At 61.5% G+C, this 22,988-nt stretch overlaps 5 protein-coding genes across 14 annotated transcripts in view; 3 read left to right on the top strand and 2 right to left on the bottom strand.

Annotated features, from left to right (window-relative positions):
• The first annotated feature begins 1,549 nt into the window (after window positions 1–1,549).
• LOC102084523 (lateral signaling target protein 2 homolog) lies at window positions 1,550–5,794 on the top strand. Of its 2 annotated transcripts, none has more exons than XM_065029607.1 (13): window positions 1,550–1,709; window positions 2,426–2,566; window positions 2,643–2,780; window positions 2,939–3,141; window positions 3,222–3,311; window positions 3,411–3,500; window positions 3,635–3,736; window positions 3,828–4,067; window positions 4,170–4,291; window positions 4,366–4,479; window positions 4,705–4,803; window positions 4,960–5,075; window positions 5,157–5,794. In XM_065029607.1, the coding sequence occupies exons 1-13, from the start codon at window positions 1,668–1,670 to the stop codon at window positions 5,286–5,288; spliced, it is 1,629 nt and encodes a 542-aa protein (XP_064885679.1). In that variant the 5' UTR covers window positions 1,550–1,667; the 3' UTR covers window positions 5,289–5,794. The 2 variants fall into 2 exon arrangements, with proteins under 2 accessions (XP_064885679.1, XP_064885680.1); XM_065029608.1 differs by having other exon boundaries at window positions 4,963–5,075.
• Window positions 5,795–6,206: 412 nt separating this feature from the next.
• On the top strand, window positions 6,207–7,635 carry MXD3 (MAX dimerization protein 3). 2 transcript variants are annotated; one of them, XM_065029621.1, is made up of 5 exons: window positions 6,208–6,425; window positions 6,504–6,533; window positions 6,622–6,730; window positions 6,832–6,997; window positions 7,072–7,635. In XM_065029621.1, the coding sequence occupies exons 1-5, from the start codon at window positions 6,223–6,225 to the stop codon at window positions 7,179–7,181; spliced, it is 618 nt and encodes a 205-aa protein (XP_064885693.1). In that variant the 5' UTR covers window positions 6,208–6,222; the 3' UTR covers window positions 7,182–7,635. The 2 variants fall into 2 exon arrangements, with proteins under 2 accessions (XP_064885694.1, XP_064885693.1); XM_065029622.1 differs by lacking the exon at window positions 6,504–6,533 and having other exon boundaries at window positions 6,207–6,425.
• An 87-nt stretch (window positions 7,636–7,722) lies between these two features.
• On the bottom strand, window positions 7,723–9,795 carry PRELID1 (PRELI domain containing 1). Its single transcript, XM_065029620.1, has 5 exons — window positions 9,566–9,795; window positions 8,979–9,204; window positions 8,787–8,900; window positions 8,439–8,517; window positions 7,723–7,998 (listed from the first exon to the last, which is right to left on the bottom strand). The coding sequence occupies exons 1-5, from the start codon at window positions 9,655–9,657 to the stop codon at window positions 7,862–7,864; spliced, it is 648 nt and encodes a 215-aa protein (XP_064885692.1). The 5' UTR covers window positions 9,658–9,795; the 3' UTR covers window positions 7,723–7,861.
• Window positions 9,796–9,806: 11 nt separating this feature from the next.
• Window positions 9,807–12,395, top strand: RAB24 (RAB24, member RAS oncogene family). 2 transcript variants are annotated; one of them, XM_065029618.1, is made up of 8 exons: window positions 9,808–9,979; window positions 10,279–10,347; window positions 10,420–10,498; window positions 10,617–10,684; window positions 10,800–10,899; window positions 11,295–11,345; window positions 11,445–11,507; window positions 11,970–12,395. In XM_065029618.1, the coding sequence occupies exons 1-8, from the start codon at window positions 9,863–9,865 to the stop codon at window positions 12,032–12,034; spliced, it is 612 nt and encodes a 203-aa protein (XP_064885690.1). In that variant the 5' UTR covers window positions 9,808–9,862; the 3' UTR covers window positions 12,035–12,395. The 2 variants fall into 2 exon arrangements, with proteins under 2 accessions (XP_064885691.1, XP_064885690.1); XM_065029619.1 differs by lacking the exon at window positions 10,279–10,347 and having other exon boundaries at window positions 9,807–9,979.
• Window positions 12,396–12,450: 55 nt separating this feature from the next.
• The window catches only part of NSD1 (nuclear receptor binding SET domain protein 1), a 60,964-nt gene continuing 50,426 nt past the window's right edge, over window positions 12,451–22,988 (bottom strand). For 5 of the 7 annotated variants that reach the window (XM_065029562.1, XM_065029564.1, XM_065029563.1 and 2 more), the window contains exon 23: window positions 12,451–20,790. In XM_065029562.1, coding sequence (XP_064885634.1) covers window positions 18,539–20,790 — 2,252 coding nt within the window. In that variant the 3' untranslated portion in view covers window positions 12,451–18,538. The remainder of the gene's footprint in view (window positions 20,791–22,988) is intronic. The other 2 variants (XM_065029565.1, XM_065029558.1) reach the window with 2 other exon arrangements.

Below are 22,988 nucleotides of genomic sequence, written 5' to 3' on the forward strand. Positions count from 1 at the left end.
TTTGGTCTACATGAGGCCAGACCTCACTCCATACAACACCTCCTGTCACTGGAGCTGCCCTCCTGTGGCGGAACAGAGCGTGGTGCTGGTGACACAGGGACACGTGGAGCCCCCTGCTCTCGGTCACCAAGGAAAAAGCCCACTGTGCCCCCCAAAATGCCGTGGGCAGCGCTGACAGCGGCTGTGGGACAGGCAGGGCACTGCTGGAGAGAGTCCAGCGCGGGGCAACGAAGATGATGAAGGGAGTAGAGCACCTCCCTTATGAAGAAAGGCTGAGGGAGCTGGGTCTCTTTAGTTTGGAGAAGAGGAGACTAAGGGGGGACCTCATTAATGTTTATAAATATATAAAGGGTGAGTGCCATGAGGATGGAGCCAGGCTCTTCTCGGTGGCAAACAATGATAGGACAAGGGGTAATGGGATCAAGCTGGAACACAAGAGGTTCCACTCAAATTTGAGAAAAAACTCCTTCTCAGTGAGGGTGACAGACACTGGAACAGGCTGCCCAGGGGGGTTGTGGAGTCTCCTTCCCTGGAGACATTCAAAACCCACCTGGACATGTTCCTGTGCAACCTCACCTGGGTGTTCCTGCTCCATGGGGGGATTGGACTGGATGAGCTTTTGAGGTCCCTTCCAATCCCAAACACACTGTGATACTGTAACCTATACAGGGTTGCTCTGGGCTCACTGTGCACACTGGGACCGCCAGCCACAGCCAGCAGGATGTGGTGCCTGGCCAAAATCAGAGCTGGAGCCCATGGGGATACACAGAGCCCCAGCATCTGGGCAGCCCTGCACCCAGACCCAGCCAGCTTAGCCTTTGTGCTGTGGGGCCATCATGAGTCAGAGACTTCCTCAACACGAGGAAGTGTTTATTTAAACGTCCTTGCTGGATTTTTTACCTGTGAATCCACCCCATTAGGCTTTCAGCCACCTGAATTATCGACACCCACATCCTGTGGCAGCTGCCTCCTCCAGCGTGGCTGAGACAGTTTGCTGTGCCCAGCGCCCTGAGCACCCCCTGGGACCTCTACTGAGCCCCTCAGCCCCTTCTGATCTGCCAAGGGGCCGCTTTGCCCCCATCCCTCTGCAGCACCCTGCTCCGCACCCCATGCTGCGGAGACTAGGCAGGTGCCTGCAGGTGCCTCCCCCCAATGCCCCCTGCCATTCCGGGGATGCTCTAGGCTAGGGGTGCTGCAGGGTTGGATCTCTGGGGTGTCCCTGTCCCCAGAAGGCACTGGCTGGGCTGTGGGGGCTGCAGGGAGAGGGCAGCTGGGAGGGAAGAGACAGGGAACTGAGAGAGCTGGGAGTCTGGGGGGGGCAGTCGGGAACTGGAGCCAGAAACAGAGGCTGAGGTGTGGCAACGGGGAGGGGGAGCCGGGGCAGCCGTGGGGGCACCCTGCCCGCCCCACGGTGAGCCACTCTCGCCCGCCTGGCCACGGGGAGCCGGTCCGTCGAGTGGCGGCCGCCTCCCGGTACCCAGCAGCGGGAAATCCCCGGGTCTCGCCTTGGGCCTGGCGGGGCGGGGGCCGGTCCGCCGGGTCGTCCCGGTGCCCGGGCTGGGCGGACACAGTCCCGGTCCGCCCCCGGGCGGTGCCAGGTGCCGGCCCGCCCCGTCGGTGAGCGGCGGGCGCGGGGAGCCGGGCGGCGGCAGAGCTTGGGGAGCGCCATGCTGCCCGCCGCCCTCCGCCGCTGGCTGCGCCGGCCCAAGGTGAGAGCGCGGGGTCGCGCCGGGGCCGCCCCCCGCCCCGTGACGGCTGCCCGGGGACTCCGCCGGCAGCGGGCGCAGGAGGGGCGGCGGAGGCCCCCCGGGGCGGTGCGGGAGGAGAAGGCGGCGTCCGGCCCCGGGGGTGCGGCGGGTGCGAGCAGCAGCGGGCAGCAGCGGGCAGCTCTGCGCCCGTCTGGGCGCCGCCCGCTCTCGGGGCGAGGAGATTCCCCCGGGTCCCCTCCGTCCCTCTGGCCTCTCGGGCGTATGGGGGACAGACGGGGCGAGGAACGTCCCTCCGGGCTGCCCGGTCCCCGCCGGGGGCTCCCCGCGGACCTTTCACCTGAGCTGGTGTTTACGGGCGCACACGGATCCGTGCCCACGCTGCCAGGATGCAGCCGAGCTTGTTCATCCTGCTCTGCCCCTGGGGAAACTGAGGCACGGCTGGGTGGGGATGGCGGCACTCCCTGGGAGGGCTCGGCTGATGCCTGCCTGCTTCCTTGCCTGTGCTTGGCACCCAGCACAGCTTGGCCAAGCCAGAACCACCGTGGGGTTCCCACATAACTTCCTGAGTGGGTGGTTGAGGGGGGACTGGCAGCAGGGGAGCAAATCCCAGCAGCCCCTAACCAGCCTGGCTGGGGCATTGGAGATTTGGGGTCTCCTTGGGCTGGCACCCAGAGCCGCAGGGTGCTCCTGCCATCACTCCTTCACTCTCCCCGCAGCGCTCCGACCCCCGCCTGCTCTCCCAGTTCTTCTTTGCTGATGAGAGAGTGACACGGGTGGTGGCTGAGATCAACGGGCTAAATGCCGAGCTGGACCCACAGCAGTACCTGGTGCTCCTCAACCAGCTCCACCTCAGCCAGGTACAGGGGCAGCCTGGGCTCCAGTGTGACTTCAGTGTCCCCGAGGAGCTGCGGGTGATGTCCCTGCCCTCCCCAGGCTCACCTGCTGGCCGTGCTGGAGCAGATCATGGAGGAGTGCATCCCCACACAGCGGCACAGCCGGGACTACCTGGTCAAGTTCCCTGAGGAGCTCTTGGTGGACAACCTGGGGAACCATATGCTGTTTGCTGCTGAGGTGAGCCAGGGATGCTGCCCCTGGGGCGAGCAGTGGGGTCCAGCTCCCCCAGGCTGGGGGTGATGGGCACCAGGCAGGATGGCACATCCTGCCGTGGCTGATCCTGGGGGCAGGGGCTGCCCTGGGTGCTGGCTCCTGATGGCCACTGGTCCCTGCAGTGTCTCCTGGCCGGGACCTTCCTGGAGGTGGAGGAGATGGACGGGGCGCAGCTGCGGGCCCAGGCCAGAAACCTGCTGTGCAGTCTGGAACTGGTGCGGACGGTGCTGCGGGAGCAGAGCCTGAGCCAGCCCGGCTCCTACCCAGAGCCCGTCCGGGCTGTGCTCATCCAGTTCGACTGGCTCTTCGCAGAGTTTGAGCTGAGGTGGGGGCCAGGTTTGGGCTGCTGGGGTGAGGGACCTGTGCCAGGGCTGAAGGAGCCTCACAGTCCCCCTGACTTCCCAGCTATGTGTCCTCCCTGGTGTCGGTGAAGTCTCCTGAGGAGATCTACAGACAGCAGGAGATCATTGTGCTCTTCTGTGAGACGGTGGAGAGGTGAGGAGCACTGTGTGCTGGGCAGGGGGTCAGCAGGGACCCCAGCCCCGTGAATGGGGCAGCGTCCTGGGGCTCAGCCCCGCTCTGTGTCCTCCCCAGAGCCTTGCGCCTGGGCTACCTGACCCAGGAGATGATCGATGGCTACGAACCACTGCTGATGTTCACCATCCCTCGCCTGGCCATTATCAGGTGGGTGCTGGGCCCTGGGGGGCAGCTGGGTGCTTCCCACCCTGTACCAGCCCCTTCCCCTCTCTGGGGAGCCAGGGTTCTGGGCTGTGGGGGGAGCAGACCCCTGACATGAGCCGGACTCTGTCCCCTTGCAGCGGCCTCCTCATCTACCCTGATGGTCCCCTCAGCCTGGAGCAGAGCCCTGAGCAGATGTCCCAGGTCTTCAGCCCCTTTTACAACCTCTTAAAGAAGATCAGGTTTGCGCCTGGGGCAACGGGCACCCACAAGAGCAGCCGTGGAGCAGCAGTGGGGCTGTGACGTGGGGCTGACACCACCCCCTTGCCCTAGGGACCTGCTGCAGGTGCTGTCGATGGAGGAGCTCTGCCTGCTGGAGAGGAGCCTGTGCACAGCTGAGTCAGAGGATCCCTGTGTCCTGGCCACTCCCCCAGCTTGGGGGGCAGCCATGGACCCCCCTGCTCACTGGGGCCTCCTGGAGGTGCCCTATGCCCCCCCACTGCCCCCCACCTGCACAGCACAACTGGGACCCTCCAGCACGGTGGACGACCCGGGCACAGCCCGGCGCTGGGGGTGTGTATCGGGGGGAGCGGGGCTGGGCTGGCAGATCCTGCCCGCTGCCACAGGGACTTTTTGTGCCACCTCTGGGGTAACATTCACCTCCTCCCCGTGCAGCCCCCAGTCCCCTGGGAGCAGCCCAGGGCTCAATGCCACCCCGGCTGCCCACTGCTTGGACCTGCGCTCCCGCTACAGCAGCACCAAGGACATGCTGCACACCCTCTTCGTCTGCATCTCAGGTGAGTGACTCCCTTGCCACCCCCTGCAGCACCCTGACCCCCCCAGCACCCTGACCCCCACCCTCCCGGCACAGGGGTGGCCGATCAGCTCCAGACCAACTTTGCCAGTGACCTGCGGAGCATCTTAAAAACTGTCTTCAAGATCGTCGCCTCGCAGGCAGAGCCCTTGGAGGAGCCGGGTGCCAGACGTGAGTGATCCCTGGGGACATGGGGCACGGGGCATGGCTTCTCTCTGTCCTGCCCATCACCCATCCCTGGCAAGATGAGGCATGGACCAGGCGTGGGGATGATGCTCAGCCAGGGTGTCTGACAGCTGCCTGGTCATGCCCCAAGCCTTGCCCGTGGAGGTATTTGCTGTGGGGCTGAGTTCAGCCCTGGTTTGGCTGGAGCATCAACAGCCTCTGTCCCTGCAGAGGAAGAGGATGGTGACCCACACCTGGTAGATGCTTCTCGGGTGGCCGACTGTCCCCTCTGCTCCAGCCCCGCAGAGGCTGCCGGGCTCCAGAGGACAGGTAAAAGGCTGCCTGGGGTGCCCAGGGTGCCACAGCATCAGAGCAGGGTGCTGGCCTAGGGCTGCTCCTGGGGTTCAGCTGAGGGGATGGGGACATTTCAGGAGCCAGGATAGTGATGGGGGACCCCTGTGGCTTTTACCGATGCCTTTTGCCCAGCAGGTGCCTGCCGCCTGCCCGAGTGGGTGCCGGACAGCATGTGCAGTCGGTGCTCTGCCTGCCGCTCGCCCTTCACCCTGCTGCGCCGCAGGCACCACTGCCGCAGCTGCGGGAAGGTAGGAGAGCGCTGGGCTGGGGGGCACGGGGTCCCCGGGGACCCGGCTCCGCTCAGACCCGCTCTGGCTCTCTGCTGGCAGATCTTCTGTGCCCGCTGCTCACCGCACGCCACGGCACTGCCGCACTATGGCCAGCCGAAACCTGTGCGTGTCTGCACGCATTGCTACACCGCGCACCTCTCGCCCGTGCCTCGGCGCACCCGGAGCCAGTGAGGGACCGCCGTGCCAGATCTGCATCTGTAGGAGGCCACAGACCGCGGGGGACAGTGGCCGCTCCAGAGCTGCTGAGCGGCTCCACAGCACCATGACCCCCTTGCGGGGGCTGCGTGGGCTTGGCGGCAGGACCCCCCACTCGTGGCAGCAGCACTTCACGCACGGCAGCAGCCCGTGCCCCACGCTGGCGTGGCCGGGGCTGCGGTGGGCGCGGGGTCGCCTCACCCGGTCACTGGGGCCGTGCCCCGCTCCTGGAGAGCCACGTGCCGTCTGCCCCCCCGCGGGAAATGTGCTTCGTGGTGGGTTTTTTTCAGGTGAACTTTGGCTGCTCTTGGGCCCGGGGCAGAGTCTCCCCCCGGCCTGGCCCGCGACGGCACAAACAGCCCTCACATGACGGCGGGTGCCGCGGGGCCGTGCCCGGAGCTGGCCCTCGCCCGTGGGGCCCGGCGGTCCCCCCCCTCCCCACCGGTCGATGTTAATAAACGGCTAAACCCGCCTGGCCCGGACCTGCGGCGCTGGGAGCGGCAATTTCGGGAGGGGCTGGTGGGGGAGGCAGCCGGCCCACGGACACCCGTGGATGCGGGAGGGGGTGTGCGCCGGGGCAGGTGGGCGAGGGGGTGGGGGCAGCGGGTGTCCCGAGTGGGTGAATGGCAGTGGGGGAGAGCACTGTTTGTGGACGCACACGCGTGACCGCACCCAGGCGTGACAGCGCACACACAGACGCGCATCGACAACCGCGGGCGCGCCGCGCGGGGGCGGGGGCCGAGCGCCGAGCGGCAGGGGGCGGGGCCGAGCGGCAGGGGGCGGGGCGGAGAGGCAGGGGGCGTGTCCCGCCGCGTCCCTCCCGCCGATTCAAATTTGAAGCACGCGCTTTCCCGCCCGAATTTGTTTCCCCGCCGCGCTGACGTCAGCGCCGCGGGGCGCCCGGCAGCCAATGGGCGCGCAGCTCGGCCCGCCGCCCGCAGCCATGGAGCCGGCGGCCACCAGCATCCAGGTGCTGCTGCAGGCGGCCGAGTTCCTGGAGCGGCGGGAGTGCGGGGCGGCCGCTCCCCGGTACCCGCCGGGCCTGGCCGAGGCCGAGCACGGTTACGCCTCGCTGTGCCCCGCGCGGTCCCGCCGGGCCGTGGGCAGCGTCAGGTGAGCGGCGGGGCTGGGGAGGAGGGGGCTGGCGGCCGCCGGTAGCGCCGGTTCTGATCCCCGGGGGCTCTCCCGCAGGTCGGTGCACAACGCGCTGGAGAAGCACAGGTACTCGGGAGCGGCGGGACAGGGGGTGGCCGTGCCCATGGTCTCGCGGGGCTGACCGCCGTGTCGTCCCTCTCCCCTCCGGCCACAGGAGAGCCCAGCTCCGGTGTTGCCTGGAGCGGCTGAAGCAGCAGGTGCCGGCAGGGCCGGCCCGTCCCTCCACGCTGAACCTCTTGCACCGAGCCCGGCTTCACATCCAGGTGAGAGGGTGGCCCTGGCACTGGCCCCAGCTGGAGTGCCCTGAGTGGCAACAGGGCTGTCCAGCTTGGGACCCTGCTTATGGCCCCCTGGATCCCCGCAGAGGCTGGAGGAGCAGGAGCTGAGAGCCCGGAAGGCCAAGGATCGGCTGCGTAATCAGCAGCGGAGCTTGCGTCGGCGGCTGGAGTGGCTGCTCTCACCCGCCAGTGGGGAACGAGCGCGGGCTGACAGCCTGGACTCGTCCCAGCTCTCGGAGCCCTCCGAGGGAGGTGAGTGGCCTGTGAGTGGGTGGGTAGGGAAGGTGAAGCTGCCAGGGCTTGACCCGGCTTCCCCCACTGCCCAGAGGATGTTGAGATAGAGGTGGACAGTGTGGTGTTCGGAGGGGACCTGCTGCCTGGCTTTGGAACCGGGAGGGACCACAGCTACTCCAGCCCCCGCAGCCCCACGTCCTGACAGCACACGCAGCCCGCCCTGCTCTGTCTGCTTCCTCCCTGCCCGCCGCCCAGAACGCAGCCTCCTCCGCTGGGCTCATCACGGCTGCCTGGGGCAGGTGCCACGGGCAGGGGCAAGCGCACAGCTTCGCCCCCTGCAGCTGGACTGCTGAGTGGTGCTGGCCACAGCGCTGGGCACGCTGGGCTGGCACAACACCATGGCACCCACCGGGAGAAGGGCCGGCTGTCGTGGGGACACCCTCCCACCTCCCCTGGGGCAGGCTGGGGGCCAGGGGCCGCCTGGCGTGGGCGTGGGGCAGCACAGCCCCAGCGGACACAGCTCCAGGAAGGCTCTGCTGCCACGGTGAGCCAGGAAGGGGAAACGAGTGCATTAAGCAACCTGCCTTCACGCCCCCCGCCCCGGCTCTGTTGTACATACCCAACACTATTCTAGTAAAGGCACTTAGTGAAACCCACACCTGTGTCTTGCCTGCAAGCCCAAAACCCTGGCAGCAGAGGGCAGCACTGGGCTCTGCTCCGGGCCAGCCCCAGCCAAATCAGAGTTGGGAGTAGATTATTTAATGATAATTACATCTCAGAAAGGGTCGAACAGCAGCTGATTGTCAGACTTGTACAGTTTCTTTAAAAATGTAAAACCCAAGGAGGCTCCTATCTGTTCTGGCGCAGCCGGTGCCTGGCCCCTCACACATACTGCTTCTTCTTGGTGGCCGCCTTGCTCGCCAAGTCCTTGGCTTTCTCAGTAGCAGCCAGAGCTGTTTCCTTGGCTTTCTCGGTTGCTTCCTTGGCTGTCTCCACCAGTGTTTTGGACGGAGCTTCTCCTGTAACATGGAAGCTGTTAACCCAGCCCCAGCAGGTCCCCGCCCTGCCCCAGCACAGGAGTCTTGGCTGACGCAAACTGGATCAGCCCCATCCCCTCGGGCTGGGGGTGATTTCCCCACGCAGGGGGCAGCCGAGCCTGGCGCTCCTGGCCCGCCCGCGTCAGGGCGCAGCAGGAAGGGGAACTGCAGGCATGTGGCTGCTGCCACGTTATGTCCCCTTCCTGCCTGTGTTCCCGTCCTGTAAGTGCTGCCTGGCTGTGCTGCTCAGGATGAGCTGGCTGCGCCAGGACGCCTGAGCAAAGGCGAGGGATGAAGATTTCGCAGTGTGATTAGTTCAAGCAGCCATGACCTCCCTGTGGACTGGAGTGTTCCCAGTGTGACCTGTAAATCCAGGAGACCCGTTCCCATCAATCAGCCCCAGCCTGCCCTCAGCTGCTCACCTTGCATTCTTGCTAACACGTATTCAAATCCCTTGGTGCTCTTGGTCACATTGCTTTTGAACCTGGCCAGACCAAACTCCTGCAAGGGAAAAATCAGTGAAGGTGCAAGCCCAACCCCCTGATCACACACGGCCCCCAGGCCTTTGTCTCTGCTTGACCAGTCCCAAACACACGGTAGGCTCATGCCCACCAGCAGTGATGGTTCTGGGTGCTCCTGACCTCACGAAGATGGGGGGAAATGGTAGAAAAACCAGCACAGGGAAGGGGTAGAACAGGGGGGAGCAACAGTTTTAAGGCTCCTCCCAAGAGACTGTACACAGCACTGCTGGGGCAGCTGGCAGCACTCACCTGGACAGCCCGTGAGACGCCAAACAGGCTGGAAGAAACCCAGGCTTCCCGCTTGACCTCGGTCCAGTTGCTGTTTTCCGGGTTCACCTGGTACACGCAGCGCTCCTCCACCCTCTGCACAAGGCACAGCCCGGCTGTGGACACTGCCCGGAGCCTGCGGCCCCCGCCGCGCACCCACACACAGGCACCTACCATGAGACGTGCATGGTTGATGTTCCAGGTGAACGTGGTCATGGTTCGGTTCTTGGGGTCCACAATAGAGTCCTCCAGGATGTAGACGGAGTGGGCGACGTTGGCTGGGAAGAAGTGCTCTGCCCAGCGAGGCATACGGTTGGTCTTGGTCAGGAGCCGCCGGGAGAGCAGCTTGTGGTCCGCCGTCACCTCCCGGTGCACTATGTCTTCAGTCAGGACATGTTTGCTAGAACGGGGTGGGGGAAGAAAACATCAGATCCTGCTCCCAGCTAAACCCCCTTCGCGGCGCTGGGAACCGCCAGGCTCTGCGTGGGGGCAGGGAGAAAAAAGCTGTGGATTTAAGGGAGAGGGGGAATCAGCTGCCCCCCGGGAACGGCCGGTGCGGAGCAGCCACCCCAAAGGCTCTGGAGGGAGTGAGCAGAGGGCCCGGCCCCGCGGGCACCGGGAAAGGGCTGGCGGCGGGAAGGGCACCATCCCGCGGGGTCTGCTGGGGAGAGGGTGCGGGGTGAGCGCCGGGGAAGGGGAAGGAGGGCGGAGGGCCGCGGGAAGGTCCCGGGGGATGGGGGGGGGGGCAGGCCCCGACGCACCTGTAGGGGTTGGGGTAGCGCTGCCAGAAGGCGGCGAACACCTGGTCCCAGGGCCCCTTGAGGACGCCCAGGCTGGCGCAGTACTTCCCCATGGGCCGCCGCTCAGGGCCGCGCCGCCGCGCCCGCTCCGGCCCGCGCCTGCTGGGCGGCCGCCATGCGGCCTCTGCCCGCCGCCTCCGCCCCGCCGCGCACTTCCGCCTCGCCCCGCCGCGCACTTCCGCCTCTGGCCCCGCCCCCGCTCCCGCCGCGCCGGCCCCGCCCCGCCCGGTCGCGGCCCCGCCCCGCGGCGGCGCGAGGATGAGCGGGCGGCGGGTGGACGCCAAGGTGGTGCTGCTGGGGCAGGAGGGCGTGGGCAAGAGCAGCCTGGTGGAGCGCTGCGCGCACCGCCGCTTCCGGCCCGGGCCCTACCAGAACGTGAGTGACCGCGCCGGCCCCGGCACCGGCACCGGCCCCGGCCCTGCCGCCGGACGGGCCGCCCGCGGGGTGCGCTCCCCCGTGCTCCCAGGCTCGCCCCTCCATGTGCCCAGGACGGTGCCCCCCGCGCTCCGCTCGTGCCCCCGGGATGGCCCCCTCGTGTCCTGTCCCCCCCCGGGCTGCCCCGTGTCTCCGGGACCGTTCCCCCGCGTTCCCAGGCCACATGCCCCCGCACCTCCGAGCAGGATCCCGCCGCGTCCCCGGGCCGATCCCCACCGCTCCTCCTCCTTGTCTTCCAGACGATCGGGGCCGCCTTCGTGGCCAAGGTGATATCGGTGGGGGACCAGGCGGTGACCCTGGGGATCTGGGTAAGCACGGGGCCAGGGGTTGTGCCATCCCCGGTCACCCCGCACCTGCTGAGCGCTCCCCTGTCCCCCCAGGACACGGCCGGCTCGGAGCGCTACGAGGCCATGAGCCGCATCTACTACCGCGGGGCGCGGGCCGCCGTGGTCTGCTACGGTGAGGACGGGGCCGGCGGCCGGGAGGGCTCCGGGCGGGGACGGGGCCGGCGGGCCGGGTGCTGCAGCGGGGGGGTCGGCAGGCGGGGGAGGGGACAGATCTTACCCTTCTCCCTCAGATCTCACCGACAGCAGCAGTTTCCAGCGAGCCAAGTTCTGGGTGAACGAGCTGCAGAACTGCGAGGAGGTAACGGCCGGGCTGGGGGTACGGGGGGGCTGCGGAGCCTCACCGGAGGGGAACGGGAGCCGGTGGTGGGGCTGGGCCTGCGGGCACATCCCTTCTGCCCCTCTGCCTGCCCCAGGGCTGCCGGATCTACCTGTGTGGCACCAAGAGCGACCTGCTGGAGGAGGACAGGAGGAAGCGCGGGGTCGACTTCCACGACGTGCAGGACTATGCCGATGGTACGTCTGGGCACTGCGCGGGACCAGGATGCTGGGGCTGGGCAGTGCTGGCCCTTCCCGGGCTCCCGCAGCTCCAGGCAGGGGGGGGGCCTGGGGAATATGGAGCTGCAGCATCCACGTGTGCCTGGGGAGCACGAGGGGCTCTGCCTCGGCCCTGGATCCACAGCCTGGCTCCCTGCACGCTGAGGCGCGGGCTCTGCCAGGGACCTGCCTGGGCACAGCGTGTCCTGACACGGGCAGGCATGTGGCCAGCTGGGCCGAGGGGACAGCGCGGAGCCTGCCCTGGGCCCCCGCCAGCTCGCCGTCACCAGCCGTGCCCCAGGGGGGGCTCAGGGGGGAGCCAAGCCTGTGGGGCTGTGTCCTGCCCCCCGTGCCAACCCCAGCCCTCGTTGCAGAGATCAAGGCAGAGCTCTTCGAGACCTCCAGTAAGACCGGCCAGAGTGTGGGTGAGTAGCCTCCGTGCTGCTGATCGTGCCTGGGCAGGGCTGGGGGTGCTCTGCCTAGCGCTGGGGCTACTCACACCCACCCTGCCCGCCCTCCCCCAGACGAGCTGTTCCAGAAGGTAGCCGAGGACTACGTGCACTTCACCGCCTTCCAGGTGATGACAGGTGAGGGAGCAGGACCCGTCCTTTCCCACGCCGGGGGGTGCACGTGCTGTGGAGAGGATGAGCACTGTGCGTCTGGCAGGGCCCTTCCTCGCCCCCCAGCTCGCTGGGGCTGCCGCAGGTCCGTGTTGGGGGGTTGTCCTGCAGAGACTGGGCCCCATCGCGGTGTCCCTGTGCTGCTCGGGCCAGGCTCAGCTTGGCCAGCCCGCCCTGGCGGGGCTGTGGGTGGCCCTGGCACTCGGGCAGGCAGGAGCCTCGCCGGCTGCGGCACCGGCGCTCAGCCCTGCGCCTGCCCGGGCACGCTCAGCCCAGCTGTGCCTCCAGCGCTGGGCCGTGCCGTAGCCGTGAGCCCCGCCGCTGCTCTGGGGGGACACCAAACCCCTTCCAAGGGACCTGCAGCTTTTGGGCTCCGCGTGGCATGGAGCTGTGGGCTGCCAGCAGCTGCCTGCCCCTGCTCTCTTCCAGAGGAGAAGGGCATTGACCTGGGCCAGCGGAGCGGCGCCTATTTCTACAGCTGCTGCCACCACTGAGACCTCCTGCCAAAAGGGAACTGCTGCTCCCGGCCGGGCAGCCGGCGTGCACCACTCCTCTGGATTTTTACCTGCTGTGTTTTAGCTGTACGGGCCCGTCCCGGCACGCAGCCCCGCGGACTGCTCTGCTCCGGCGTGCGGGGCGGCAGAGGCTCCGCACAGCGCCAGGAGCCGTGGGCTTGTCACCCCGGGACCCTCTCCCCGCCTCCCGGTGCTCAGAGGAGCTGCTGCCCGAGTCACTGCTGTGGCCCAGCAACGGCCGTTAACTTATTCTCTCGAAGATGCTGCCTGACTCTTCACAGCTTTGTTTAAGCATCTTCTCTTAAGGTGTACAATGTAAATAAAACGCATTGTGGTCTGAGCTGTGTGAGGCTGTCGCCCCCCCCCACCTTGGTGAGACAAACCACAAGAGGACATCAAGAGTAAAGTTAAACTTTACTTTACAGTAATTTTTCATCTATATACAAAGAATTACAGTACATGTTCTGGGAGCACCTGGGCAGGGCAACCCTCTTTTCATTATAAGTTTCACATACACAGCCAACAGTCTAAGGGGAGCAAAATGAAAGTAATCAATGGTCCAAGACTCTCCCCTCTCCCTCTTCTAAAAATAATATACATGCTGGAAATATGTAGGTTTCTCCCACCTGCTCTGGCATCCCCGCTTAGAACCGACAGAGGAGTCCTGGCCAGGGCCAAGCGCCCACGCGTCCCCCACGCAGCGTTTGCTCAGGATGGCCCCAGCACCCCAACTCCTGCCCGCTCCCCTCTGGCCGAGCCCACGGGATGGGACCCCACGGGGGCTCCCCCCAGCGTGGGGCTGCTCACACCGAGGCTTCCCCGCTCCAAGCAAACCTGCTCGTGGCTTCAGCACAGCTTGTGCCGCTGCTTGAGCGCAGCGATGCCTCCTGCACCCCCGCCCCGGGGCCCCCAGCCCAGCTGGCAGCAGGATCCCAGCCAAGAGCACGTGGCACCGGAGGGCGGCAGGGGACACTCGACGCCAGGCGCGGTATCCGACACATCGGGTGCGTCACGGGGCGCTGGAGATGGTACCAGAGCTGAGCAGGGCCAGGAACGCCGCTGCCTAAAGGAGAGCTGCTCCTGCCTGCCCGCGGCAGCACCCCTGACATCCTCCCACCCAGCACGGCCGGGGCCACCCTCAGCTCCAGCCACCTTGAGCCTCCCGGTGCTGCTGCTTTTCCTTTTCACAAGTTCCCAGTGTCTAAAAAAATTCACAAAACCCAGTTCCTCGAAGTCAACAACTTGGAAACATCAGGGGAAAAAAAAAACAAAACCCAAAACAAAACACAAAAAAACCCAACAAAACAAAACCAAAAACTGAAACCAGCTCAGTACCAAACGGACACAAAGAACATGCAGTTAGCGGACGCCTGCCTTGCTTCACGTGGCTCCACTCGCTCCCGGGGCCCACTGGCACGCTGGTTTGGGTCTCGAAACCATCATAAACCGAAGGAACTGAGTCACGCCTCGTCCTGCTCAGCCCGCACGCCGAAGCCCAGCCCCAGCTACCAGGGACGGACTCACCGGCGAGCAAACCTCCATCCCTCCAGCCCTACTGTGCTAAGCTGCCAACGGTTACAATAGCACCACAATAGCCCAAGTGCTTCGCCAAGGGCAAACTGGTTAAAACTTTACCTTGAAATAGGACATAGCAACACCCATTTCTCAGATTTCCCTAGGAGGTAGATTCAGTGCTGTAGGGACTGTCCATCACCACCACTTCTCCAGCCCAAGCTCACACACGCTGTCCCCCCGCACCGGACTTGGCTGAGGTCGCTTTTGGAGGATCCGCAGCAGAAATGTTGTCCTTTTCCCACCTCCTGCTAGGCGAGGGCACTGCCACCGCGCCGGCGGGACTCTGATGAAGCCAGGCAAGCGGCAGAGCTGTCCCCACGCTCCAGCATCCCAGCTCCCAGCCCCGGCAGCCCAGCCGCGCGCCTCTGGCTGCTAACGCTGCCACCAGCATCACCACTGTCACAGGGGATTCATTAGCACAGACAAAGCCTGGGGGATCAAACACGGTGTGAGCCCTCGCCGGCCCCCTCTGTACTCTCAGAGTAGCTGCACGGTTTGCCACTTTGCATTAACACTCACTGGCTGGCAAAGCCTGAAAAGCCTCATCAGTTAATTTTAGGGCAAAGCACATTACAAGCAGGTTACAATTACAGTTACTCCAAACATCAAGCAAAATCCAAAGTTAAGGCTGAAATTAAAATATAAACAGAAGGTGTTGAAGGTCTGAGGTTTCTCAGTCCCCGGGCAGGATCGGCGCAGCACACTCAGCTCAAACCGCTGCCGACGTGCGTCAGGGTTGCGGTTGATTTGTTTTTCTTTTTCTTCCTTGTTCTGTGGAGCTGAAGCTCTTCTAGCACCCTAAATCCATATTATCTCACCTTGGTATGTTACTGTCCTTCAAACATCTCTCTCATCTCCTGCATTTCACTAAGTCACACCTTCAAAGCGAAGCCTGTGGCTGGGGGGGTTTAACCCTGAATTGTAACACATACTCCCACAGTACCACCCGGACACTTTGTGCATTGAAGTGAATCTGGTTCTTGTGGGGTTTTTTTTGTTAAATAGGAAAAGTTTTAACTCAAGAAGAGCAATAAAGCAAGCTACTATCAGCTAGTTAAGTATCTGAAGATGCGCAGTATGGGATTACCCCTTAAAGCGGTTGCTTTTTGGCTGGATTTGCCAGTGGGCACCAGCCCAGCAAGTGGTGCTGACGGGACGAGCCACGCAGGACAGTGCCCGCTCCCCTCCGGCCCCGTGAAGCGTTTGTATGGGAGCAAATCCTTCATCCCTTTCGGAACTGGGAAGGGGGATCCATTCCTACAAGTGGGAGCGGGCTCGTGACCCTGGGAAGTTCCCGTGAGCCTCCCAAGGACAGCAGGGAAAGGGACATGGCTCTGAGCAGAAATCATCACCCCCCTGATGCTGCTTCTACAACTCTCACAACAGCGAATCAACACAAGAGTCGCCTCCTTCCCACCTTGTGTGCAATGACACCTGACCTGAGACTGCTGGTGGCCAAGGGGTCAGATCCCTCCAGCACAGCAGCGCACGGTGGCCTCGGCCCCGGCAGAGCCACGCGCGCCCCTCGCCGGCCCCAGCGCGGCGCAAGGAGCAGAGCTGCACAGCCTCTCTCCCGCAGGAACCATCTGCCAGGGGTTTGTCACCTGCCGCCTTCCTCTACGTTAAAAACACCCGTGATTCAAACTGGCAGAACTCCAAAGACAGCAATGAACTGCAGAAGAAGAACCCGACTCGGTCCGTACAGGCATCTCCCTCTTCTCCTCCAAGGCAACACCAGCAGCTGCCACCAGCAGCCACGGTCTCCTCAAGTGCTGGAAAGCCCGTATTTCCTTTCTACCGGGCTGTGTTGCCTGGAGCTGCTTCCCATTTCTCCCTGCTGACGAAGGCAGGCATATGATAATAATATAGCTTGCTTACTCCCGCTGCTGGCAATGGCGGGTTGGGCAGGACAGGGCTGCCAGGACCCGTCTCCACACCCGGCCAGGCCCCGCTGAGGTGACCCAGCACAGCCACTCCCCCAGCACCCCTGTTCCCCTGCAAGCCCCACGAATGCCTGAAATGCCGTCCTGATCTGACAGAGCATTGCCCAGGGGCCCAACGAGGGTGAGGAGGGATGAGCAGCTCACTGGCTTCTACCTTCAGTTGCATTTCCAAACACCAACTTCACCGAGCAGCCTCCCAGCTACACTGAAGTCAACTTTCCAGCTGGGAGGTCGAGAGCCAGAAACCCGGATCCTTGTGGAAAAGGCGTGAAAGGAGACAAGAAAAGAGGTGGGGTACGGTCAGACGCAAGGAATAAGGCTGTGGGTTTGCAATGCCATGCAACGGTTAAAATCCACGTTCACTGTTCAAAAGAAGCTTTAGGGTAAGAGCCTGCTGCGTGGGAGGTGCTGCTGTGAACCTCACACCCTGTTACATGAGCACGATTTATATAAATGATTTTTCAAACCTGCACTTACGAGAATCCATTGAGAACTTCTCCATTTTACAGATTTAAAAAAGCCTGCACCAAAAATATTCACAGTTTATTTTTCATGAAACAAGTAGCTAAGTTAACACGTGACAACGCGAAGCGGAGGTGGACAGAGCAGTGCGGATACTCTGGTTACAGCTGTAGCTGGCTGGGCGGCTGGCACCGAGGCAACCCTACTTACACAATCTACATGACTAAGTCCAGCTCATGGGAAGGCCTATAAATGTAAATTCAAGATTTATTTTCCTTCTCACACATGATAAATACTCAATATACTGAACCTCATTACCATTTTAAAATTTTGTTTAAAAAAGTTAATGAATGCCCTTAGATTATCTTCTCTCTCAATGGCTCTGAGGAGTTGTCCTGATTCCCTTTGTGCAGGAGTCACGCAGAAACACAAGCTGCTTGCATTTTCCCAGTTTCAGCAGCAAGCAGGAACCAACCTGCCAGTCTTCCCGGAAAAAAACATCACACGGTAAGTTTCCATAAGCCATAAAGCTTTTTGACGTCACTAGCTATTCTACAGAGGATCTGAAATGATTCGGACTAAAGAAGAGATGCACCACAGCACTGGTGACGTCCCCTCGTGCCCAGCACACCCAGCCTGTACAGCAGGACGTTGTCAGGAAAGGAGAACGGATGGGGATTTGTGTCAGTACAAGCGTCTGCCTCCCTCCATAGAACACTGCAAAGCTCCCGACCGCCTGCTCTGGGAGCAGCGGCATTTGCAAGCCAGGCGGGAACAAGGACGTGCTCCCGAATCGCAGGAGAGGGTCGGCCCGGAGCCACGTGCTCCTGTTCCTGCAGGGACCTGTACAGAAGGAGAAGGACACACGGGGCTGCGCAAGGCTCTGGTGACAGGAACAAAGACCCGAGGCTGCGGTGCCCGGACTGGCAGAGCTCAGGAGCCGCAGAGGTAACGCGCTGGGAGAGCGGGACGGCGCTGGTCAGCAGCGTGTCCTTGGCAGGACACGGTCCCCATCGCGGGGTGCCCGTCCTCCTCCCGCCTGCGAGGGTGCCGGTGGCCGCCAGACACTCCGCAGGTCCCTGGGACTCTACTGTTTGCCCTGCAAACACCGCAGCCAAGTGAACTTGTGCCTCAACGCTTTCAGCAGGTCTAGTCTGGACGCCAGCCTGACACCCACCAGGTACTCAGCATCTCCTCAACTGGAAAAGGGAGAAGAGGAAACAAGAAAGCCAGCCAGGTGCTGGAGCCCACCGTGTTCCAGTGTGAGAACTACTATTCAGTTGGAAGGACACACGCGCGCACACACATGCACACCAATACAGTCCAGTTAATTCAAGTCTCCTTTGGTTGCAGAAGAGTTAAGCCAGAAGCTACCCAAGGGGAAGCCGTCGAGATGGGTCCCGATCCAGCCACGGCACCCTCGCCTCTGCGCTGCGCGGTGACCGGGACGGGCTCCGTTTGCAGCTCAGCGGTGCGCCCGCTGCCAGGAAGAGCAGGCGCAGTGTGAACACGTCCTGAACACGTCTGAGGGGAGAAAGGACCGCTCAGTCTGCTGGCTCCTGGTGACGACACAAGTCAAGAAGAGACTGGATGGAAATTTGAAAGGGAGCACCCGCACCCTGCTGGGACGGTGCTCAGCACCTCGAGGAAACGCCACTCTGCCCTGCTCTGCTATTGCTGCTTTACAGGTCACAACGTTTTCAAACGCAGGAGACACTGCATGTACTGTGCTAAAGGATTAAGACACAAGGATGACAAAACAGCCAGAGGCTTCTTCCAAGACCTCTCCTTTCCCTGACCTCCTCCAGCTTCCCTGTTTCTCAGGCCTGGCCACCTGCAGTTTTGTACAAAGGAGCCTGAATGGATATTGCCTGTTGCTGGAGAAAACTGCACTGAGCTTCTCTCCCAGCTCCGCTAGAGACAATACCTGTCCTTCGGTGACCCACACACGCCGCGTGTCCCAGCGAACGTATGGACCAACCTCGAAAAGCAACACCCTACAGGGACAGAGGCCAGGGCAGACGACAGATAAACCCCTTCCCTCTTCCACAGAGTCCAAGGGCACACACTGACTGCTCAGCGCCCGATCCCTGGAACACCTCTGGTCCTGGGCAGCCTGACAGATCTGCTCCCTCTAAACACGGTAACGAGAGCGAGGCCCCTGGCTGTACCGGGGAACCCGCCTACAGACCTGAAGCTCGAACATGCTGGATCAGTAATGTGACTATTCCAATGGAATTGGAGATTTTTTTTTACCCAGAGTGGACTCTTTATTTCAGCTTTACCATTTGTAAAAGGAAGAGGAAAAGGTCACAGATGCTCTCTCCCTTCGGCTGGGCCACACTCAAGACTGTGAATGTCCTTGCTCACGTCATGAGAGAATACGGATGGGATGTGCACGGGTCAGGGGCTGGGCTCAGGGGAGTGAATAAAAAAGAAACAAAAAAAAGACCCCCTCCCTAAACATTAAAAGACTGAAACCTGTCTCCCATATTCACCAACCTCACTTTGGCTCTGAGTCGGCCAACTCATGACAGACAGAATCCTGGTTACAGGCCAGCGCTGTGTTTTGTTCAGGCAAAGGGTCCTGGCCCCGAGGAGTCTTTGCTTTTCCACTCAGCCAAGAAATCTGGTCAATTGTCTGAAGGTTTGTGACAAGCCACTGCACCTGCTCCGGGGGCACCGGCGCTTCCCTGGCTGGCCGAGGGGTCTGCTCAAACGCACGCAATCGCTCTGATGTCCAAGGGGTTTGCTCTGCGGGGGCTGAGGCCACTTCCCAGCCAGGCTGAAGGGTCGGCTCTGGTAGTTTCTCTGCTATCCGGGGAGACTGCTCTGCAGGGGTCAGCGCTTTTGCCGTGGGCCAGTGGGTTTGCTCATGTGTCTGTAGTTTCTCTGTAGGCCAAGGTACCTGTCCGACATGCATCACTGCCTTCCCAGCAGACCAAGAGATTTGCTCCCCAGCTAACATGGTCCTCTCTTTCTGCTGGGGACTCAGCTCCACACCGGGGGCTCCTCTTTCCTTCGGCTGAGCGTTCTGGTCGACAGGCCGCAGCGCCTTCTCTGACAGCAACAGCCTCAGTGCTGACGCAGCCGGAGGTTTGTCCAAGGCTTGAGGCCGAGGAGCCACGGCAGCTGCCAGCTTGTCCGACGCCTGAGGCCACGGAGCTGTAAGAGTGAGTGGCCTCTCCAAGAGCTGAGGCCGGGCCACCCCGGAGCCAAGAGCCTTCTCTGAAGGCAGGACCCGCAGGGCCACGGAGTCGGCAGCCTTCTCCGGAGGCAGCGGTCGCAGCACCCCAGGGGCCAGCGCTTTCTGTGTGAGTGGGATGCGGAGGGCCCCTGAGCCGAGAGGCTTCTCCGTGGGCAGGATGTGTGGTGACCGGGAGCCAGGAGCCTTCTCCAGAGGCAGGGGACGGGGCGGCCCGGAGCTGGGAGCCTTCTCCACAGCGGGGACCCGCACTGCCCCGGAGAAGGAAGCCTTCTCTGGAGGTGGGGGCCAGGGCACAGCCGATAGAGGAGCCTTCTCTATAGGCAGGATCCGTGAGACCGGGGAGCTGGGGACTTTTCCAATGGGCAGAGGCCACAGGACCCCAGCACCGGGAGCCACCTCTGATGCTGGGACCTGCGGCACCATGAAGCCGGGAGCCTTTTCCACAGACTGAGGCTGCGGACTCTGGGCAGGAGCTTTGTCCAGAGGCTCAGGCTGATCGGTCGCAGGAGGCTCATCCACCAGCTGGGACTGCAGGGTCCCTGCCACGCTGAGAAGTCTGTCCGACAGCTGAGGATGCAGGCATTTCTCTGGGAACTCCTCCAGCAGCTCGGGGTGCTGGCTCCCGGTGTCAAGGAGAGACTCGTCCGATAACTCCAAAACCTCGGCGGCAGCAGGAGGCTCGTCCGACAGCTGGAGCTGCAGGGCAGCAGCGGTGACAAGCGACTCATCCGACGACTGTGGAGTTCCCGGAGGAGATTTGCTCGGCAGGTCAGACTGCGAGGCGTCACCGGAGGACTCGTCCAGCGGCCACAGCACCGCGTTGGTGGGAGGTTTGTCGGGCTGCTGAGGCCTCAGCGCTACGATGATGGGTTGCTGCTTCTCTGGCTGCAGCCTCAGGGACAGGGCAGCCTGGGGCTTGTCCGACGGCTGCAGGCGGAGCGACAGGGTGGTGGGAGGTTTGTCTGAAGGCTGCAGCCGGAGCGAGAGGGTGGTGGGGGGTTTGTTGGATGGCTTCAGCCTCAGTGACAAGGTAGTGGGGGGTTTATTTGACGGTGGCAGTCTCAGTGCCAGGGTGGCAGGTGGTTTATCTGGTGGAGGCAGCTTGAGGGCCAGGGTGGTGGGGGGCTTGTTTGAGGGCTGCAGCCGCAGGGCCAGGGTGGTGGTGGGCTTGTCTGACGGCGGCAGCCTCAGTGCTAGGGTGGCGGGGGGCTTTTCTGGTGATTGCACTCTGAGGGCCACAGACTGAGGTGGGCTGTCCAGAGGCTGAACGCTCAGGTCTGTGTCTGCAGGGAGCTGCTCCGGTGGCTGCGTGTCCTCGTCATTAGCCAGGGCTTCTATGGGAGGCACATACTCACGGATTTCTCCTGGCTCCAGAGGGTTAGGCCCGCAGGGATCATGCTCTGTGCAGCTTAAACGTCCATCCAGCTTGGAGATGAAGAGCATGCCTTCCCGGTGCTGCTTGCAGAAGGACCTGGGGCACATCTCGCAGAAGGAAGCTGCTTCCTTACCACACATATCACACTGATGCCACGGGCACTCCCATTTTCCTGCAGCACAGACACAGGAGAAAAGACAGGCCTTAGGAGGGGTACACCGGGAAGAGACAAGGGGAACACCCCTGTAATACTCCCATACAATTCTACATGTCATCCTCAGTTTCTGCCACAGCTCCCAGGCTCCATGGGCAGTTAACAGGTACTTGCATCCCTGGAAGCAATAAGAGCAATGATAAGCCACGGCAGGGCAGGTCAGGCCAAACGCCCATCCGGCTCCACCACAACACTGACAGGGCACCCAGAGAGGCGCAGACACCCCCAGCTTGCACGCCCCCGCGGCTCCGATTCCCACAGATGACAGTAGCAATATCTGTGTATAACACACCAAATGGTCTTTTAAAGTAGATGCGTCAGGTTCATCTAAGTCTTTGTTAACTCTGGGCCAACAACCTCCCTTCCTGTTTATCAGAAAGAAGAAGTGAGAGGGCAGTGATCACAAGGGAACAAGTTTCTGTTGTCTTTGTACTAAAGGCATCTTCTTTAACCTCTGTGTATGGCCATGATAAAAAAATACTGCTTATCACAAAGGCAGGCTGTTCCTTGAGGAGCTCTGCATCCACGTCCAATCTATTCACCACCAGCATCAACATCATCATGAAGAACCACAACAAAACAAAACCATTACAGTTCAGAGACCCCCTTTTTTAATTTTCACTTGTAGCTGATCTGAGTGGTTCGGCCCCAGGCTCCCCCCAGCCAAAGCTGCAACACCCAACACTCACTTCGGCCACTGCGAGGGCTCTGGGACAATTATTGTAAGAGGTCATTTATAAGCATGGAAAACTAAAGGAAGTCAAAACCTGCCAGTAGGGTTGCAGGAAGGATAAATCCTATCAAACCACTCTAATGGTCTTTGACAGGATAAAAGACCTAATGAATAAGCAGCCTCTCCAGAGACAGCCCCGAGGAGCTCTCGGAAGCAATCACACAATTAGCGACATGCAAACAAGCAGGAAATTCCAATTACTCCAGCGATGCCCATGGCAGAAGAAACATCTGAAGTAAAAAGTGCTGAACCTTTCACGTCCTGTATGATAACTGTAAAGAGCGGGCAAGGAAAATAACCACCTACGCGCAAAAATGGTAAAATGGCTACAACTGGCTGAAAATTCATAGAAAACTGCTATTAATGGCAAACTGAGGGGGCACTTCCGACAATGTCCTTCAGGAGTCTGTTTTAGTGCGTACTTTAGTTCCAGTTTCTAGAAGCAGAACAGCAAATACCCTTACAAAAATGGGTAGATAACAGTGAGGCCGTAAGGAACTGCAGAAATCTGGTTAGACAGGCTCAGGATTTAAACTGGACTGATGCTCTTTCACCAACAAGGTGCAATGAAATAAATATCAGAACAAAGCACGACGGCAGGAGGAAGAAATAAACTAAATACGTGAACAGGATCAAGACAAGAGGACTCAAGGATGACAAGGCAAACCACAAACATCACATAAATATAAGTGATTCTCATTTCCTGAGATATTTTATGTAAAACACGAAGCAATTATTCTGTTCCGCCAGCGTTGGCAAGGCCTCGGCTGCAATGCTGTTTAAAATCCTCTTGTTACCACAGTTTAAAAAAATGCATAGGCGGGTGGGACACAGTCCAGAGCGGACCAAGAGTAATAATATTAGAAAATAAGAGCTGCAAGGAGAGCTTGTGTTTAAGCCGGAAAAGGACTAAGGAGATAACAGTCTCCCAGTGTATAAAAAATGGTATCAGAGAGTGGGCAAGTCTCTGTTCAAGACAAAACTTTTCAAATGGGAAGCAGGGGAACAGGCTAAATGCTGGATTCTCCTTTATTGGAGATTTCCAAGCACAGGAAAAGCTGCTGGGATGTTAGAGCTCCCTGCCTAAACACATAAAAATGAACAGAAAGATGATATCCGGGACTCCCTCACCCCGACCCAGGATGTTTCTGTACAAACGAGCCGAGTCCCCCTCAGCTTTCACACTGCTCTGTTACAGCGCTTGTGCAACAAGCAATCCAAGCTCTTCTGCATAAACACAATTCTCCCCAAAACTTAACACACACACCCCCTCATAATTTCTCCCATCTATAAACCAAGCTACCGGTCCCTCTAGGCCGCCTGTGGCTCCGTCGCGGTGACTCCGGCAGCCGCAGGTTCCGCAGACCGCCTGCTTCACGCTGCTGAGCCCGCCCCACGTGTTCAGAAAATACTGCCCAGAGCA

Source organism: Columba livia, chromosome 14, assembly GCF_036013475.1.
Source record: "Columba livia isolate bColLiv1 breed racing homer chromosome 14, bColLiv1.pat.W.v2, whole genome shotgun sequence".
NCBI lineage: Eukaryota > Metazoa > Chordata > Aves > Columbiformes > Columbidae > Columba > Columba livia.